General features: G+C 38.3%; 1 protein-coding gene across 1 annotated transcript in view; it reads right to left on the bottom strand.

The window, feature by feature from the left end:
• Window positions 1-20,471, bottom strand: part of LOC131758158 (alpha-fetoprotein-like) — a 38,016-nt gene that overhangs the window by 7,593 nt on the left and 9,952 nt on the right. Inside the window, exons 7-12 of the mRNA XM_059066111.1 lie at window positions 19,986-20,115; window positions 14,161-14,372; window positions 12,562-12,694; window positions 10,820-10,917; window positions 8,424-8,562; window positions 5,764-5,990 (exon numbers count right to left, since the gene is read on the bottom strand). Of these exons, the coding sequence (XP_058922094.1) occupies window positions 5,764-5,990; window positions 8,424-8,562; window positions 10,820-10,917; window positions 12,562-12,694; window positions 14,161-14,372; window positions 19,986-20,115 (939 nt within the window). The remainder of the gene's footprint in view (window positions 1-5,763; window positions 5,991-8,423; window positions 8,563-10,819; window positions 10,918-12,561; window positions 12,695-14,160; window positions 14,373-19,985; window positions 20,116-20,471) is intronic.

The raw sequence follows: 20,471 nt of genomic DNA, 5'->3' as shown, positions 1-20,471 counted from the left end.
ATGTTGCCTTTTTTTTTTCTTTACTGATCAAGAGAGATTTAACTACAAAGAAAATAAACATGAAGGGTAGGGGAAATGTACATTAATCCACATTTTATTGCTTACCCAAAAACCTTCACTTACTCTTCATTTTCAAATTCACGTTGATAATACCTAGTGGCCTTATTTGTACTTGAATAGGTATAAAAGGAAGTATCGCAAAGCTTTAAGTAGCTATTTCTATGACACTAACCCAAGGGTCCGGCAAATATTTTAGCCTTTTTTAGCCAAGAGGCAAAATTGAGGATATTATATAAGTACTTATATCACAAGACAGAGAACTCCTGGACCACCCCAGGGTTGGGGTGGGCTGCCCCAAGTGGCTGGCGGGCACAGTTTGTGCCAGTTGCCATCAGCTGGAAATGATGGCGAAGAGGGACCAGCCGTGGGGAAGGGGGTGCGCACCACTTGTCTCACTCTGTGCCCCAGTGACACGCCCTTTTCTTCTCCCCGCACCCCGCTCTCAGCGCGGGCAGCTGGCCCAAGGCAAGGTGACTCTCTGAGTCAGTTGACTCCTGGACTGAGATGCCACCCACCCCTCTGCTGCCCGGCAGTCGTCAACAGTGAAGTCCCCACCATGCACGTGGCACCAGCGCAGGCACTGGGCAGAGCGAGCTCGGTCCCAGGCGGGGAAGTCAGGCGCGAAGCCCGGGAACAGAGGCGAAGCAGATGCAGCACCCTGCAGCTCCCAGGCTTAGCTTGTTCAGGCGGTGCCCGCAGGACCGACAGAAACAGCCCTGGCCGGCCGTAGCGTGCTGACCCCATCTAAGCAATCAGATATTTAGCTTAACTTGGTAGCGCCCTGGACATGCCTCTGAACTTCCCATTTCAGCTCCACCCTCTCCTACCCTCCCCCCAACCCCCAGCCTTGAGGATAGACAGAGCTGAAAACAGCAGCATGACTGAAGATAAGGAAGCACAAGCCAATTTTCTTTTCGGAAACTACTACAGTGATGAGGTGGGTTTGAGAAGCATGTAATCACTGCATCCTCTGAGCACCAAGACACAGTCAAGAGAAGCTAGGAGATTTTCATTAACTCCATGTTTGCCCCTAATCCTAAGACCTGGGAATTTAGAAAAAAAATCAGAGAGGGTCCAGAGACATGTACAAAAATATTCATTGTCACAATTTATGATACTTAGAAACTGAAAACAATTTTCATGCCCAGAAATAGGGACTGGTTAAGTTCGTTATTGTACCCATATACTGGAATATTAAAAAGCCATTACAATGCTGTTTTGAAGAATAATCAGTGACAAAACTGCATACATTATCATTTTTAAAGCTACATTAAAAATGATGACAACAGCCAACATCTTTTGAGTATCTTGATATTTGTTCTGTTTCAAACAATGCGCTGAAAATTTATAAATGTTACCTCGTATAATGCTCTCTGTCACCTCCTTAATAAGGCTCTATGTCATCTCCACTTTGCATTTGTAACACTGGTTTCAACTCCTTGGGAATAATATAGATCTGGGCATATATAAAAGCCAGTGAGGTGAGCCTCCCTCCCAGAAGGCATGAGGATTGACAACTACTTTCGAGAACTCGTCCTGAGACAAGAAGTCAGGCTCACAGACTTCCGCCCATTAAGAAAGGTCTGGTCAGTGGAAGATGGGAGTAATTCAGTGGTTCCCCAGCTGGGCCTCCATTACTCTCATTTCTGAGTTATATGGAATCGGGATAACTCTTTGAAAGGGGGCTGTAAGAGTGCTTTCATTAAAGTCCTGCACACCGTTAAGACACAAGCAGCACTGCCGCAACACCTGCTAAACGTGTACAATCCTGAGGTTTGGGGGAGGTATTAATTTTTCCTTACAACAAAACATAAAGCAACTTTGTCATCAATTGAAAGGGATCCAGTCTGCTGCTGAGCAGGAGACAGCAGTCCCTGGAGGGCATGACTGTTCCCAGTGGCACAGGAGTGGTGCCAAGGAGCCAGGAATGCCTGGAGAATTCCTGCGGAGTGGGGGAGGCAAGGGGGGTTTCATAAGCTCTCCCCTGAGGATTCTGAGGATAATTGCTGGAACTGAAATTCTGTATAAGCAGGTAGTAGCAAGAATGTGTAAAACTTGCATTATTATGTATTCAAACCATAGACTGATGGACAGAGGGCAATTGTGGGAGTGTGTGCTTGTGTACAGATATGGAATTATGTATTCCTACACTATACATATATTTATAATGGGTATCTCTGCAGTGTTGGAATAAAAGTATTATGTTTTTCTTCTCTTTTCTGTATTTTCTAAATTTTCTGCAAAGACTGTGTATTACTTTAATAATAAAGTAAATCAACATTTTACAAAGAAATAGAATAGTATAAGCATTCTTTTTTCTATCCAACAGTTCTGTACATATTTGATCTTTTTTAAAATTATGTTTTATTATAGTTGAGATATGTATATATTCAATTCTCCAATTAGACCTAAACTTGATCCCACTTGAAAGAAAACACTGTGCTTGCTTGTGTCTCTGTATCATTCAAGTCTGTATGGTTATGCATGATATATGGTCAAAACAGTTGATACTATCTTTGAATAATAATTATCAGTTTTTAACAATTTAATTATTCAAAGGGAGAAATATAGGCTACTTCCCATTGGAATTTTGGTGGGTTTTGTCTCAGAATATATTCCCCCACAGATAACAATATTGTTCATGATGCTGAAATTCACTACCCAACCCATAAAAGCATAGGACAGCTTCTGTCCCATGTTACAGAAACTAACCATCATGAATACCTACACAGTGAGACTACCCCATTTCCCAGCACCCACTGGGGCTTCTATGGTGTGGCCTAGGGGATTCAGCACCCCAAGTGGCCAAAGCTGGTATAGGAGGGGCACTGGTTTTACGGTGAGTTCATGCAAAATCTGGACTTCTTTTTCCTTCCAATGTCATAAAAAGTACACAAACTTTTCAGTCAAACTTACTTTGGCTCAAGTTAGGTCCTCCACTCACTAGTCTGTGTGAGGATGGGTAAGACACTTAACCTCTCTGACCCTACTCTATAAAATGAGAATGTGAACACCTACATTGCAAGGTTTTTGTGAGGACCAAAAATAATACTATATTAAAGGGCTGAGTACAGTAACTGGCATACTGAAGGCACTTAATAAATAGTGGCAAAGATAATATGAATAATTATATTAATTATTTCATCAAATTATGGCAATGATAATGAATAATTATAGTAATAGCACAACTTGCAACTTTCTTTTCAAATTATTGGTTGCTTCCAACCACAGTCTCCCTTCTCCCTGACTCCCACAATAAATGGTACATTGTCACTGCTTCTCACCTACTTATTCATTTACTCACTCAGCAAATAATTGATGAGCAGTTTGATCATTTCCCTGAGGGTCTGAGCTGTAGATTTAACAGTAATAGAGAAAGCTAGAGGAGGAGGTAGGAAGGCTCCTTCATATGTACCCTTCTTCTCTTTCCTCACAAGCTCTGGGATTCCAATTGTCTTCATGGTTTGGCCCCTCCCAGTGCCTCTAGTCTCAGCTCCAAAAGTTTCTCTCCCCTCTCTCCCCTCTGCCTCAGACACACCCAACTATTCTGTTCTCTTTTCTGTCCTGCTGGGTCAGCTGGTTTCAGGATGCACGTCCCCAGAGGCACCAGTAGAGGGAACACTTGCATGACCGCTGAGCTTCCAAATCAGGTGTTAGTCGCTTACCTAAAGCACAGGGAGCTCAGCTCTGTGCTCTGTGATGATCTAGATGGGGCGGGGGGGGGGGGGGGGGGGGGGAGGGAGGGAAGTCCAAGAGGGAGGGGATATATGTATACATACAGCTGATTCACCTCATTGTACAGCAGAAACTAACACAACACTGTAAAGCAATTATACTCAAATAAGTAAACAAACGAGAAACACTTTCACTGTACTGAGATAGGTTAGGGGAAAAAAGGGTCCCATTATGAGAATGCAGGTCTGGGAATGAGATTTGGAGCAGAGGTATCAGCATGTCATGGTACCTTTCCTTGACACTCCAGATATGAAGGCTGCTTTTTCTATAACTGGGGACTCTGTGCCATTTGAAAGCTAGGCCCCCCTCACTTACAACGACTAGCCACATACCTGTGATCTGTTTGCAGTGGGTTTATCTCTCCTAACCACTTCCTCGAACCCACCCAGCCCACCCCCCAGATCTCTCTACCTGTCAACCTAACTGCTGTTTTAAAACATTTCCCCTAATTCTACTCATTCCTTTAGTTTTAAATTTTTTAATTTACCTTTTAAAATATTAGATCCGACTTTTAATCCTCAACACCATCAAGTTGTTTCCAGCTTTTCATTTCAATGATATTACTTTTATTTTCATTACATTTATTCACCCTTTCATTTAAAACACATTCTAGTCTTTATATACTATCTTAAGTCTTAACATTTCAACTCTGTATTTTTCTTAATTGGATTTTAAATTCTTTTCCTTTGAACTTCTATTCTCTTTATTTCCTCTGTCTTATTCCATGACCTCATTTCTGCCTTCTCTTTATAATCCTGTTGAATTTTGTCTTTCCCCTCCAGGACCCCCTTCACTTTTTTTTTTCTTTTTGTGTGTATGTGGACTTATGCTATGATGATCAGTCAGAACTATATAGGGGTGAAAGCCATGGAGAGAACCCCTACCACTTCCCAGGAAATTGAAGAGCTTTGTCCAGCCCAGCCCTTGACTCCCAATATTTATCTTCCCAGAATATTCTAGAAATCTCTACATCAGCTCTCTCTGTGTTATTGCTTTCTCCATACAGAAAACACAATGAATTCACTAGAACATGGATGCTTCCTAATATTTCACACTTTTCATCATCTAGCCCTTACATGAAGAGTTTCAAGTATTAAAAATTATCACCAGCATTATATCCCCTTGATTAGGGCACACTAACAGCTACATGTTGGTAGTTAAGTATATGTGCTTTGAGCTAAGTAAGTAGCTTGGGTACAAATTCCAGTTAAACAACTTATTTACCTGTTGCATGAGCTCATACCATTTCTTCTTGCCTTCTTAGCGTCAGTTGCCTCACAATTAAAATGGGGTAATAATATTATCTACCTCCTAAATCTGCGGTAAGGATTTGGTGAGATGACATACATAAAGGGTGCCTATCTATGCCAGAGAATTTCCTCACAAGAAAGCAAAGCCTGAACTCTAAAAAAAAAGTATTATCTTCTCACATCAGCCTGGGCTAAAGAAAGAATGGCAAACTAAGTGTTACAATGGTTTTTGGATGCTTACTGGCAAGTTTTACAGTCTAGTTTGTGATCAGCTCACTTTGGGAACTGAAGAAAGGACCTCAAGGGTCAGTTGGCTTGTGAATGTTAAGTACTGTGATAAAAGAGAGTAAGTGACAACCTTGCACTTGCTGACCACAGGAATGTGTTTATTCCCAAGGCAACAAAAACTTTGCCTCACTTGGCAAGACGACATGGTTGGACTAATAATATTTAGACTCTCCAAGAGCAAGTTTTAGAGTAAATAAATTAATTAGAAGTAAGCTACCAACCATTTCTAATGATCTTGGGGGAGAAGGAGCTATGAGGACCAGGACCTGCTTTCTCCTGAGGACAGGATCAGGGGCACGAGAGGAGGGTGGGAAGAGGAGTGGGTGGGCACTAAAGGGGAACTGCCCCACTGCCAGGAGGTGGAGTGCTTTTGATGCATTGTGTTGATTCAGGGTAACCAGAATATATATATATAAACAAAGATCCTTACTTTTGCTTTTCGGTTTGCAATTCCTCCTCCTGAGCTCTGCACAAGTCCTCATTAAGGTTGACGACTTGGTCACAGGATAAATGTGGAGAAATGTAAGTTCCATCTACTTGCAGATCATCAAAGCAAGGCTTCCTGAAGGCATACGAGTCATCACAGCAGTGACCCACGCCAGCATTGATAGGCTCTGCCTCGTGTCTTCTGCATAAAGCTCCAAGAATTAGCTTTGCCTTCCCCAGAAAAGAATTAAAATAAGAGCCATAAGGTTTGCGGTCATTAATGTTATTTTTTTTATCCATAGAAAAGTACTCTCAAATTCTAGTCTCTGCTCATTTGGCTGGGATTTCACTTTCTGGGAAAGAGCAAGCATGTCAGGTGAAGCCTGGCTCTCAGCCTTGTCCTCCATCTTCCTGCCACCCTCAAAGGTGAGTTCCCTCGGACCCGACCTCCCAACTCCCCCCCAGTGTGCTGTTTATAGACCAGTGTTGATTTGAGGCAGGAGTTTCTTATGCTCCATCAAATTAAAATCAAGTCTCAGGTCAACATGACTGCTAATTTGACCCAGATGCAAGACTGATGATTGCACTTCTAAAAAAGCTCAAATCCAATGTGTTTCTGTGTTTTATAACAGGACACCTGTAACTACCACAGAACTTGGTATATGATAAATCACCTATAAACACTCGTTGAATTAATGAAAAAGTGAACAAATGAATGGTGAAAGGAATCCCTGGATCTTGTTTCAGTTGTCTCCTTCTGTTTTCTTGTCTCCTTCTAGAACAGTCACCTTGCCTTGCTCCCAGGCTGTGTCTGATACTTATCCTGATGCTGTCTGCAAGGCTGCCTGTATTCCACTCTGAGTATAATGACCACACAAATTCCCTGTCACTTATGTATGTGGGGATGAAGTGACTGAAACTAGTGAGCATCAACATTTAAGTTATGAATTTATTGAAGTAACCAAAGAGATCACTTAAAAACAAGGTTTTAGGAATATAAATCAAGAGTTCCCCAAGGAAGGCATGATTAGATAATAAAAATGTATAATAAAATAAAAGGAAGACAGAGCTGGATAATAAAAAAATTTAAATCTGTAACCAAAATAACTATATTTTATCAGAAAAAAAGACTAACTTAGTATAGAGGAGATGCTCTACCAAGAATATAGGATAAAGAAAACTGTCACCAAACAAGAATTCAGTAGCGTTAAAATATACCACTTGAGAGAGACCTAGAGATGAGCATCCAGGTCCTGGAGTGATGTTCTCCATTGCTAGGAGGGAATAATTCATATCTGTGGAATAAGTATCCCTCAAGACCATCCCTGCCCTTCCTCTGATTCCATTTGCATGAATACCCATATCGTAATTCAACTTCCCAAGTAATGTGATTCAGGGAAAAGTGTAGCCTAGTTATTAGACCCAATTATTCTTGACATTGGGAAGACATTTCTCACTGTAAATGAATACTTGGTATTCTGTCTAATGAAGGTAACACTTGTAAGTTTGATGTAAGATAACAGAAAATATAAATATTTGGTCTTTGACCCTGTTTCCAGACACAAAGCTCCCGGTATGCTTATAAATTGCTAAGTGATAAGGGCATTAGGAGCAGCTTTTGTTCTAATGAGATGACTCTGAGTGAGCTCCTGGATGGCTCCTGGATGAGGGCTGGTCTCCAGAAAGACCAAGCCATGATTAGAAGCTTGGAATTTTTAGCCCCACCCCCATGATCCAAAGAGGGCAAAGAGGCTGGAAATACAGTTAATAATTGGTCATGTCTATGTGAGGAAGCCTCCATAAAATCCCAATAGTGTGGGGTTCAGTGAGCTTTCAGGTGAGTGAACACATCCATGTACTGAGAGGGTGAGACACCCCAACTCCACAGGAAGCTCCTGCACTTGGGACCCTCCCAGGCCTCACCCTATGTATCTCTTATCTGGCTGTTCTTCTGCATCTTTCTCATATCCTTCAATAAACTGGTAACTGTGTTTTCCTGAGTTCTGTGAACTGCTCTAGAAAATTAATTGAACCCAAGGAGGGGGTCATGGAAACCTCTGATTTATAGCTAATCAGTCAGAAGCACAAGTGACAACTTGGACTTGTGATTGGCATCTGAAGTGAGGTGGGGGCAGTCTTGTGGAACTGAGCCCTCATCCGGTAGGATCTGATGCTATTGCCAAGCAGATAGTGTTAGAATTGAGTTAAATTGTAGGATTCCCAGTGCTTGCTCTGGGGAAACAAAAACAAACCCACACTCTGGTGTCAGAAGTGTGGTGAGTATGGTAATTGTATGAGAGTAAAGGAGAAACACAAGAGGAAACTGGGTGGTTTTTTCCTACACTTTTGATGAGTATGAGTTAGTCTAAAATCAGCAATATTGCTTTTGTTGACTTGAAAATCCAGGGAATAGACCTTGGGATATGATCCAGGCAAAGGTCTGGTTAACGTGACATCCCCAGTTTTTGCAAAGCGATAGTCTTATCCCTGCTGCTAATCAAAGACAACTGGCATGAAATGACCAGAAATAAATTCTCTTAAGGACAGAATTATTAGGTTCCATTGACAATTCAGAGACGTGTCCGCCAACATGAGACTGATTGTTGGGGCTTGGAGCTCAGAACTTTTAACAACAGACAAACATGCAGTCAAGGATGTGCTTACCGAGTTCTCCATGCAAACAACCTGTTGCTCATCATTCAGTGGACAACATTTGGTGGCAGCAGCTGCCATGTTCTTCGTGAATATAACCAACTCCTGAGCAGATAGTTGTGGGGCTTTCTTAGTATAAAGGACTATGAGCCTGAAAGAATAATTTCCTCTTATTCCTGGCAATGGTATGTGCCCAAAATGAAGAATTCTACAAAGTTTTCCTCCATATCTCACATTGTCTCTGATGTGGGATGAGCAAGTCATTAGACTGGGTTTAAGTCTATCCTTTTAGTTCTTGACCCAGTGGCTCAATGGCTTATTCAGTATACCTGGAATTCCCTTTCCACCTCACACATTGCTCCATTCTGATCCATCTTCTTTCTACCTATGGAGGATACTGTGATAGCTAATTTGGATGGCTGCAAAATCAGACTCATAGTAAACAGCTTCTGAAATAAATATATGCACAGGCCACTAAAGCATGTATTGGTTGTCTACAACGTGTAGGAATAGAAACTACAGCAACGATCAGGAAACATGTCCTACTCTCATGGTCTCACACCCCTAGTGGGGGAGATAGAGGAGTACACTCAGTGTAATGAGAGGAATAGAGAATGCTATAGTTGCACACAGAACGACATCTAATCCCATCCCAGGGAGATCAGGTAGGCTTCCTAGAGGAAATGACATGTGAGCTGAGATCTGACAATAACTAAAAATGAGCCAGGTGAAGGGGAGTGAAAGTAAGAAGGGAGCATTTAGAAAGTCACCGAGTGTGATTTTGTTCTTAATTATGGGGGATTGGGAATTGGAGAGAGGAGGAGGAAGAAAGCTTAACTATAGAATCAGATTTACATTGTTTTTAAGATAATTATGGTTGTTATATAAAGAATGGATTGGAGGTGGGCAAGAGGCAAAGTGAGGGAAGAAAATTCCATGCCAGTAATTCAAGTGATGGCCTGAACTAGGAGAGTGGTAGTCAGAACTGAGGGATATGGAGAGAGATTTTAATGAGAAAGACTCTGCACTGAATTTGAGGACAACAGAATGTCAGAATCATTTATTGCATTTATACTATAATGGAGTTAGGGGAAGAATTTAGCTATAGCATCCAATGAAATAGTCAACGTAATCCAGTGCTTCTTAAAGTGTGACCCCTGGATTGGCAGCATCCCCTGGGTACTTGTTAGAAATACAAATTCTCATGCCCCATCCCAGATTAACTGAATCAAAAACTCTAGGGGTGGGCTGTGTTTAACAAGTCTTCTAGGTGATTTTGATGCACTCTGAAGTTTGAGAACCACCGGTCTAATCCTTAAGCTAGAAGTTAGCAATTAAACACAACGGTTAAAAAAATAATAATAATAATAAGCCAAATATTCTAAAACAAGAATAATTTTTTTGGATTCATTATTCTGGACATTTAATTTAAGCTCAATATTATGGGACTGTATCAAATTGAACTTTTCCCTGATACTCTGCTTCTATTTTTTTTTTTTTTTTTTTGAGTAGAGTTCCCTGTGCTATACAGCAGGTTCTCATTAGTTACCTATTTTATATCCATTTCAATTTTAAGATCATTTTTTTCAACACACACACACACACACAACTGTTTGGATTGTTATTGAAATAACATCCACAAACATGTAGTGCTCTCCACCTGGTTTTCTGCATTCAGTTGTATATATATATATATTTTTTTTTTTTTGAATTTTTGAATTTTATTTTATTTTTTTATACAGCAGGTTCTTATTATTTATCCATTTTATACATATAGTGTATATATGTGTGATGAATTGGGAGATTGGGATTGACATATATACTCTGCTTCTTAATAGACTATTACAGTAAGATCTTAAAGATAACTGAAAATTGGCCTTTTTTTTTTGATATCTTAATCTTTGAAATACAATGGGATTTACCAGGCTCTCTGCACATGAAGTTACATGTGCTCCCTCTGACTAAGGTACCTATTTATCTCTACTCTTCATAGTGAAAATACTGTATTTGCTATATTGACCTGACTTGAAACTGACACAGAAAACCTAGATTAGATCTCTGTTGCAGCCTTGACTCCAAACTGCATGCAAAGCCCCAAACTAAATGTCCAGGTGAAGGGTAGAGGGCTCCTATGGGATTGCAGAAGGGCAGTCAGGGTCTGCTGGCTCCCTGACCTCTGGGCATTGATTGGAATCTGGAAACTGGCCTAAAAAGCAATGTAAAAGCACCCAAGGTTATGTGGACAACTGTCTTATCAAGACAAAGATAGCTAGGTTAATTCTGAACTGAGGTTTTCCTTGGCCTCTGAGATTTTAAGGTTGAATATAGATTCTTAGCAACTCTCAGCAGCAGGAGTCAACAAAAACTCATGAACAACCACAAATCTGGACAATACCTTGGAAGCATACCTGTCATGGAAGTCACTATCTCCTAATTTCTCACGTAAATCACACTGATTTTTCACATGCTCGTGGCTTTCATGAACCACTCTTTGAAACATCTCTTCCTGAAAAATAAAGATAATCAGTGTTTATCTATTGTTGCAACAATATATCTTGAGGTTAAGATTGCAAAACCATCTTCTGTAATAGTTTAATGTGACCGTTTTACTAAACCCAGGGTTTTATTTACTTAGTGAGTTTGGAAATGTTGAAAAAACACATTTTGCTGAAACAGGAATGGCCATGTACTTTGTGAAGAAAAAAGTGGGACAGCAAGATTGATATTTAGTTTCCTGTGGTATGAACTCAGTTATGGGCTTAAATGGCATATTTTACAAGCATAAAGCTAATCATTCATCAAGCCAAAAAGAGGTCCTTAAAAGTAATTTATAGATCTAAGTTTAATTGATCAGAATGTGTGTGTATGTGTGCATATTGGTTATTTTTAATAATACTGCATTTTTATGGAAACAGTACAGATATAGAGATATAGATATAGGTATAGAAATATAGATACATATTAAGAAGTCATGGTTTAATATAAACAAGTACCAGACTTGAACATAGTAAAGCACTCCACAAATACACGTTGAAGGGAATCACATGGAATTCTCAGAGCTAAATGAAAGTTCAAAGAATTCTTGAACAGTGCAAATAAAATTCCATTGGGAAGATATGAGTGACCTTGCAGACTTAGCTCTTTGGTAGGAGCACTGGTTATCTTCTTAAGTAATCAGACCCAGTCCACCTGATCCTAATAAACAGTATTTGTTATAGTAAAAATTTTACCTGATTGGCAAACTGTTTGCCTGGATTTAACACTTAGCCTTGTCCTTACTGCCTGTGTGACATTGGACAAGTCACCTGAACCTTCTGAAACTCAAAACTCTCATCTACAAAATGTAGCTACTACTTATGCCATTACCTATCTTACCAAGCTGTTGTGAGAATAAAATAGGACACTTGTTGTAAAGTTACTTTGTAAACTCTAAACATCCATGCTCCAATAAGGGGCTGTTATCATAATGATGATTGTGGAGTCTACAGGTGATGCTATGAAAGGGTGCTAACCTACCAAAGACTAAGTTGCCTTCATTTAGCCTTCTCTCCAGGGAACAGGAAGATGCTAGTGTACCTGCTTGAACTCAAACAGGACAGGAAATGCCTTTGTCCTCCATCTCCACCTCTCTATAAATATGTAAGCCACTAATTAGCATAACAAAGGCCAGAACCACCTGGCTCCTGGTAAACTGTGGATAACAGATCGTCTGGTCAGAGATTTGTAAGGCAACCAGCTTTTTCCATGTCAACTACACAACAGGAGCTGCTGAGTGTGACCAGTATGATTTCTGGCCTGAGATAGGGACAGTTTCCAGGCCTGTTTGGTAGAAACCGTCAACCTTCCCCCACCGTAATAGGCTATGCTTTCATGCTACCTGCTACCATGCCAAGCAAACTTTAAAGAGAAGATTGCACAGAGTTGTTTTCATAAAACACAGAATCTATAAGGCAGTGACTCACATAGAAAGTTGCTGCTGTATAATGATGTGGCCTTTGGTTTAGACAGAAATCAAAATTTTTGTGTAGTGCTTGCAATTAGAAAGAACATGCATAATCATCTTACAAAAGTACAGTACTACTAACAGCACTGGACTTTTCCCTATGTTTATAATCACTTATGAGAAACAGGTTAAAAAAAAGGAATTTACCCCATGACGATAGCATTCCAGAGGATTTTCTAATTTACAGCATTTTCCCAGTAAGTTTTGATATACTGTATCCACTCTTAAAATCACTGGAACTGCCAACTCTGGATGTCTTCTTGAATATTCATAAAGAAACCTGTAAGCACATGAAGCATATTAGAAAGTAAACACTAAATTTCTGAAGCCATAGTTTTCTTTCAAAAGCCAGCTATGACCATGAAATTTATTCAATATTTTAACTGACTTTAGGTATCTGAAAATCTTGGGAGGCTGACAGGGAAGTTTTATTGGCTATATTTTGAGATAAGGAAACCAAATCAATAAAATTACGTAATTTTTCCAAAGTTACACAGTGGTGAGTGGCAGATTCAAACTTGAACCTAAAACATCCTGATAAGCTTTATTTCCTGGCTCAGGGTCTCTCCTTACTTTTACTAGAAATTCATTTCAAGTATTTAGGTGAGAACATTTTCTTGATGACCTTTGAGGCTAGATTTTATAAATATTACAATTTTTTTGTAAGACTGTGCTGTGGTATTAAATAACCATCTTCCCCTGTTTTCCACATAAGCCTTCGAGCATGAGTTGTCTATAATTGCACATTCTTCTGGGTTACAAGAAAGAGAAATTTGGACTCTAGAATATATTCAAAGGAATCATAGAATTGCAGAAGGGACATCTGAAGTGATCTTATCCAACTGCCTCAGTTTACAGTTGGAACCCAAAAGTCTGGGGAAATTAAGTGGCTTGAACTACATTTCAAAGCTGATGCATAACCAAGCTAGACTGGAACTCAGGTCTCACAACTCATAGTCTAACGTAATTTCCACTAGGAAGTTGTGCCTACTGACTTCTTCAATACTAAATGCAAGTTTAGGGATAAGTGAGTTCAGGTAGCGACATTTACTTTTATAAGCCAGTGTCAAATGTAATTTCAGAAATATAACTAAAGTCAATCTACAGAAAACTTTGAGGAAAATTCAAATTCTTATGTTTTGTTAGAATTTAGCTGCTCCAGATAATACTTCACAAGGTGACTTTGGAACTATTTCAATCACTCCGTAATATTGTCTTAATATTATAATATATTGAAATCAGTTTGCTTTATGCCCCAAATAATTTGCACTTCTGAATGGACACCAGAGATGTTAGAACTCCATCTCTTTAATCTTGTAATGCCACACTCTGGCTTTGATAGTAGGCATTAAATTAATTAGAAGAGCTGGCCAGGCATACCAATCTGAAACCCTTACTTAGGGATGACTCTAAGTCCCTCAGAGCAAAGCTTGCACACACTTGACGCTCACTGTGTTTTTTTAAATTCCTATATTAGTTGTCAACATTTAAAAATCAAGAGACTTCCAACTTCTCTCAAAATGCAGTTGATCCAATGACCCAAAGCCTACATTCCCATATGGTAACAAGTAGCTAGAGCCAAATAGTAGCTGCAAGCTTGGACTCCACAAGGCATCTCCTCTCAGCCATTTAACCATTCACTCACATCATTGGCTCGCCTCTGTCATCATTCAAGTTTGCAATCTCTCCCAAAGAATCCATAAATACAATATACCATTACTAAGATTTTACAAAAAGCCATCTTACTCTTGTAGGAAGTCATCTTGTCTGTCAGTGAATTGTTTGCATACAAACTGGTCTTCTGTAAACCTGCTAAGTGGCAAAGATGAGAGATCAGGTTTGTCATTTTCTGAGTTGATAATGCATTCCCCTCGGAATGGTTCTGGCAGTTCACAGCATGGAGTGATCTTGCTGGATAGTGTAGCCTGCTTAGAGCAGGTATAGTTCATAAGCTGGCTCTATAAACATAAAAGAGCAGTTATTTTTGATGACTTCATTCTGAACTTATTTCTTTTTACTGTTATTAGTAGAAAACCAGAGAAAAACTTGGCATCTTATATTGCTTTTTCCATGGCAAACTGAGAGACCAAAAAAGGTCATTTATAGTGACTCATTCTAATAAGTAACCTTCTCTATTTGACTTTACTCAGTGTCACAAGTTCTTCTAACATCTCTTAAAGAACTTAAAGGGAAACAGACTGTATTATTGTTTTCAAGTTTAGCCCAACAAAATACAAATGAAGAATTTTATTACTTGCTACTGTTGTTATCGTTCTGGGATCCCAGTTTAGAAAACATTTTGTCTCTGTCATTTTCTATATACATTACTGTAATATTACTATAAAACTTACATATTTACTTATTATACACATACAAAAATAAGTATATGTGTGTATGAACAAGCTAGTCCTTATACTTAAGGAACTCACAATCTAGTTGGAGAGTCAAATAATTAAACAACAATAATAATGCATTATAAAATAAATTGTTAGAGAAATGCACATATTTATTTTGGAAGAAAAAAGAGAGATTGGCAATCCAGACTGGATAAAGGTCAGAGTGAAGACCTTGAATGATTTGAGTCTTGAAGGACAAATAGAAGTTAGTTGGAAACAAATGGAGAGGAAAAGCATACTAGAATTATCTATCTTTATATGTAAAGAGTCTTAGAAGTAAAGAACATGGCATACTTGGGAAATGGTATATAGGACATTTTGAGCTCATTGGGAAAATTTAGTTGAGATTAAGATTAAGGGATCAGGAGAGAAGAAGAATGTACTGAAGATCTAGATCTGAGAGTGGTAAATTGAAGCTGCATTGTGAGGTCAGGTTGAGACCGATAAGGGAGAGTGTGTACATTAGTTAAGTGATGAGCCTGCTCTCAGTGGCTTAATAGGATCCAGTCTGTTTCTTTCTCAATAAAGTCCTATTGAGAAGGGGAGGTGTATTGCCTCTGGGCAGTAGTTCTGAGAACCAGGCTGACAGCGGCACTGTCATCTTCAACCTGTAGATTCTAACATTGACCTCAGATTGGGTGTTTTGGACAGGAGTTTTTAAAACAATTAAACAATTGTTTAATTGTTTTAAAATAATTAAAATAATTAAACAATTATTTAAAACAAAACAACCTCTAAAACAGAGTGAAACCTCTCAACAAATAAAAGCCTAGAAATGACATAAATCACTTCTGACTAGGCTCCACCTAGTTGTGAGCCTGGAGTAAATGTCATTTTCCAAGAACTCTGTCTTGGAAAAGAATAGTAAATTAAATAGTCCCTTTGCAAAACTAATTACTTAAAGGAGAAAACATATATACATGGGGGGAAAGGAGGTATAACTACATAATTGATGTTTTTAGTTATCAAATAATAATATTGTCATGTAGAACTCTATATTTCTAAATGAGAAAGTGCTAATGAAGGAGATTTTTTAAAGGAATATGTATATTTTAAAACCTGACAAAAATAAGTACAATTGATTCTCATTATTCACAGTAGTTATAAACACTGAATTCGTGAATATTGAATCATCTACCCTAGAGGAAATACAGAATAAGTCTTCTGCAAGTCTCTGGCTGCACTTTCGTCAACAGATCAAGACATAACCTTATTTTGTGTATGTTTCTGTTTAAAAACATCTTATTTAATAAAGAGTAGCTCCCCCTTACCCACAGGGGTTACATTCTAAGACCCCCAGTCAATGCCTGAAACTGCAGATAGTACCAAACATTGTATATACTATATTTTTTCCTGTACATACATACCTATGATAAAGTTTAATTTATAAATTAGGGACAGTGAAAGGTTAACAAAAATAACATAATAAAATAGAATAATTATAACAATATACTGTAATAAAAGTTATGTGAATGTGGTCTCTCTCTCTCTCTCTCAAAATACCTTATTGTACAATTTTAATGCCCTTCCACCTTAACTAAGCACTTATCATGCACTGTGGCCAAAACTTTTGCAGTTTGAGGTGTGACAGCAAAACTAACATGAATTTCTTTTTCTTTCTTCACAATTTCACAGATAAAAGATTTGTTCTTACCATTGATCTTAGCAACCTCAGCATACGATATTTTTTTCTTATTCCTATTAAGTTGAGAACTTTCACCTTTCCACTTCAAGGGTACACTTTATGGCTTCTCTTTGGCAGATCCAAACTGCCAGCATCACTACTCTTGTGCACTGGGGCCATTGTTAGGTAAAGTAAGGGTGACTTGAACACAAGCATTGTGATTCCAGGACAGCCAATCAGATAATCCATATGGCTACTAAGTGACTAATCCCCGAGAAACGCTGGACAAAGGGATAATTCACATCCCAGATGAGATGGAACAAGATGGCACAAGATTTCATCATGCTACTCATAATGGTGCACAATTTAAAACTTATGAATTGTTTATTTCTGGATTTTTCTGTTTAATATTTTCAGATGAAAGTTGACTGTGATTAACTGAAACCTCAGGAAGCAAAGGGGGCAATAAGGGGGACTACTGCATATTGGTGATTTATTCACATTGAACTCATAGCCACCAGCACTGTTCCTCATGCATGAACAAAGCTTATCTAAAATACATATTCTAAAATAGAATTACCATACGACCCAGCAATCCCACTACTGGGCATATACCCTGAGAAAACCATAATTCAAAAAGAGTCATGTACCACAATGTTCATTGCAGCACTATTTACAATAGCCAGGACATGGAAGCAACCTAAGTGTCCATCGACAGATGAATGGATAAAGAAGATGTGGCACATATATACAATGGAATATTACTCAGCCATAAAAAGAAACGAAACTGAGTTATTTGTAGTGAGGTGGATGGACCTAGAAATTGTCATACAGAGTGAAGTAAGTCAGAAAGAGAAAAATAAATACCGTATGCTAACACATACATAAGGAATCTAAAAAAACAAAAAAAAGGTTCTGAAGAACCTAGGGGCAGGACAGGAATAAAGATGCAGACATAGAGAATGGACTTGAGGACATGGGAAGGGGGAAAGGGTAAGCTGGGACGAGGTGAGAGAGTGGCATGGACTTATATATACTACCAAATGTAAAACATATAGCTAGTGGGAAGCAGCCGCATAGCACAGGGAGATCAGCTTGGAGCTTTGTGACCACCTAGAAGGGTGGGATAGGGAGGGTGGGAGGGAGACACAAGAGGGAGGAGATATGGGGATATATGTTTATGTATAGCTGATTCACTTTGTTATACAGCAGAAACTAACACACCATTGTAAACCAATTATACTCCAATAAAATAAAATACATATTCTTTCCACAACGCACATCACAGCTTCTAGGAACACTAGACAACACTTCAGAAGTATACTCGGGCCATTTTAAACAGCTAACTCACCAACAAAAAGCACAGAAATGCAGAAAATGTGGCACTAAATAGACTGCAAAAAGAACGCCTATTTATAGTATGAGAGCTACAATAAGAAGACAGAGAGCATCACCTTGTTCTATTGTAGCTGGAGCCATGCACATCTGGCAACTCAGATTTCCATTGCTCTGAGCATGCATAAATCTGGGAATGAGCACAAAGTGCTGTATTGATTTGCGCGTCACAAATAAATTTTGGCATGTAGGTGAAGTCTCAAGTACAGAATTCATGAATAATAAAGATTGACTGAAAAAATGTTTAAATAAATCCATAACAAAAGAAATGGAGAAGCTGTCACATCAGTTTGTATCTCCATCCCTCCTCCAGTTTCACAGACAAACCTTCTGAAAACAGGTAAGTTACAGTGCTATTTAAGTTATTTCAGAGAATTCGAAAGGAAAAAAATTCTAATTCATCTTTTAGAAGTTATCATAACTGGATACCAAAACCTGATAAAATATGTGCCAAAAAAGAAAGTTCTAGATCCATTTCACATCTAAAGATAAATGCAAAAATGTGACATATATATATATATATATATAGAGAGAGAGAGAGAGAGAGAGAGACCATAGATATAGTAAAATGATATTGACTTGAGCAATGTAAAAATGGGTAAATATTAAGAAATCTTTTAATATAATTCATCAATGGATAAGTCAAACAATAAAAATCAAATGATCATCCTAAGAAAACAAAAGAATATTTACTAATGTTCAGAATCCATCCTATTTAAAACAAAACAACCTCTAAAACAGAGTGAAACCTCTCAACAAATAAAAGTATCTTTGTCAAGCTAATAACTCTAAACCTGTTTCTTTTATAGTCTAGAATAAAACAGGAATGCCAGAACTATCTAAAGTTACTTTATATTGCTTATGAATACTACCTAATACAATTAAATAACTGGAGATTGTTCTAGCATTCCTGTCATAGTACAGACCATAATAGGAGCTGTTCTAAAGTTATCAGTTTGGCATGGGTATTGTTTATGTGTTAAAGGATTTTAGAGATTTTTCTTTTGTTTTGTTTTAATACCTATGGATAGGTCCCAAAGTTCCCTGTAATTTTCACCTAATCTTCATGCAAGTAGGATTCTGAGAGCCTGTCCCAAAGAGTCAGCACGACTTCTAAGTGTATAGGATAGTATTGCTTCCAGTATAAGTTGAGATTTTTGCCATATGGGAAGTAATCCAAGAAGCAACCTTATATTGTCTATCTCCAGGATGGAATTGGCAGTAGCAGCCACCATCTTTCGGTCAAGCTGAATGTGGAACTGACAAAACAATGGCCAACTGCGATGGCTGCCAAGGGAAAGCTATGGTCCGACCCCAACTCTCTGTTCCAGCAAAGTAGACATTTGAGGACTTAGAATCTTAGGGGTTCTACTGAGTGCTCGATTCAATGATTTTTCTATTTTAATTGATATTGTTACCCACATTCCTTAATCTGTTGCATAATGGGACAAAAATTGTTGGGGGTAAGGATTCCCGCCCATAAGAGTCACAGATTTCTCACTGAAATCATGATTGTAGTCTTTCTTTGTTTCTGTTTTATTTTTTATCATGATGAAATTTATTCAGTTTTCAAACTTGTAGAATGAATAGGAACATACTTGTAACTTGTGATTTACTAAAACGTTATCAGGATTTTAACAGCTATAATTTTTTCCTTCTCTGGGATTTTGAGACTTTACGTTTGGACGTGGGCCAGGTGAGTTCTATGCTGTCCATGCCCCGGTCCTTGTCCCTGATGCCACATCTTTGCTTTTGGTGGTTTCTTCTTTCCTCCAGGCTGATAAGGCCTGAGGGTATAGTTTTCAATTCCAAGACTTTCTAGAGATTCAAAGATGAATGAAATACTATCCCAATTTGGAAGAAAATTAGCAGCCAGCTCTAAAAATTTAAGAATAAAAGAATAAAGTAGATAGAATGAGGAAGGAAGGAAGGAAGGAAGGAAGGAAGGAAGGAAGGAAGGAAGGAAGGAAGGAAGGAAGGAAGGAAAAGAAAGAAAAAATTGTTTCACGAGAAGAGCAGAGAGAGGAGGGAAGACACCATTTTGTTGGTAATATTGAGAAATGATAATTACTTTTTTAGATTCATTTATACCGCCCTCACCTTTATTTTAAAAGCACAAGTATTTTAAAGAGTTTTAAGAAAAGAGAAATTCTTACTCTGCCAAGCACACACGCTACTGCATTTCCTTCACAACAGATCTGATGCAGATTTTTAATATCCATGGCCAGTTTGGCAATTTCAGAAAAGTTAGCTTTAGGTTGTTTTTTAGTCAACAGAACCAATTCCCTGGAAAAAAAAAGTACATTTTAAACAGTTTTTTGAATTCGATTCTTTCTAAAATTAGTTGTAGTTCATTGAGTAACCAAAAGAATAGAACACAGTTGCAAATGTAGGATGAAGACAGTTGTATATTATAAATGTTTTCTATCTCTACAGTGATAGAACCCAGAGCCATACAAAGATGTAAATCACAAAATGAAAATTATTCAATTCATAATCGTGTAAATACAGTCATTTTCATCATTCAAATTATTGCTTAAAGTAGTTGAGTTGCTTAGATGGGTAATTGGGGAATTTATCTGACCTGACTTTCCAAATAAAATTCTTTATCAGAAAGATAATAATTGTAAGAGGTTTGGTTC

This window comes from Kogia breviceps, chromosome 6, assembly GCF_026419965.1.
Source record: "Kogia breviceps isolate mKogBre1 chromosome 6, mKogBre1 haplotype 1, whole genome shotgun sequence".
Classification (NCBI taxonomy): domain Eukaryota; kingdom Metazoa; phylum Chordata; class Mammalia; order Artiodactyla; family Physeteridae; genus Kogia; species Kogia breviceps.
This window is presented reverse-complemented; position numbering and strand designations above follow the sequence as displayed.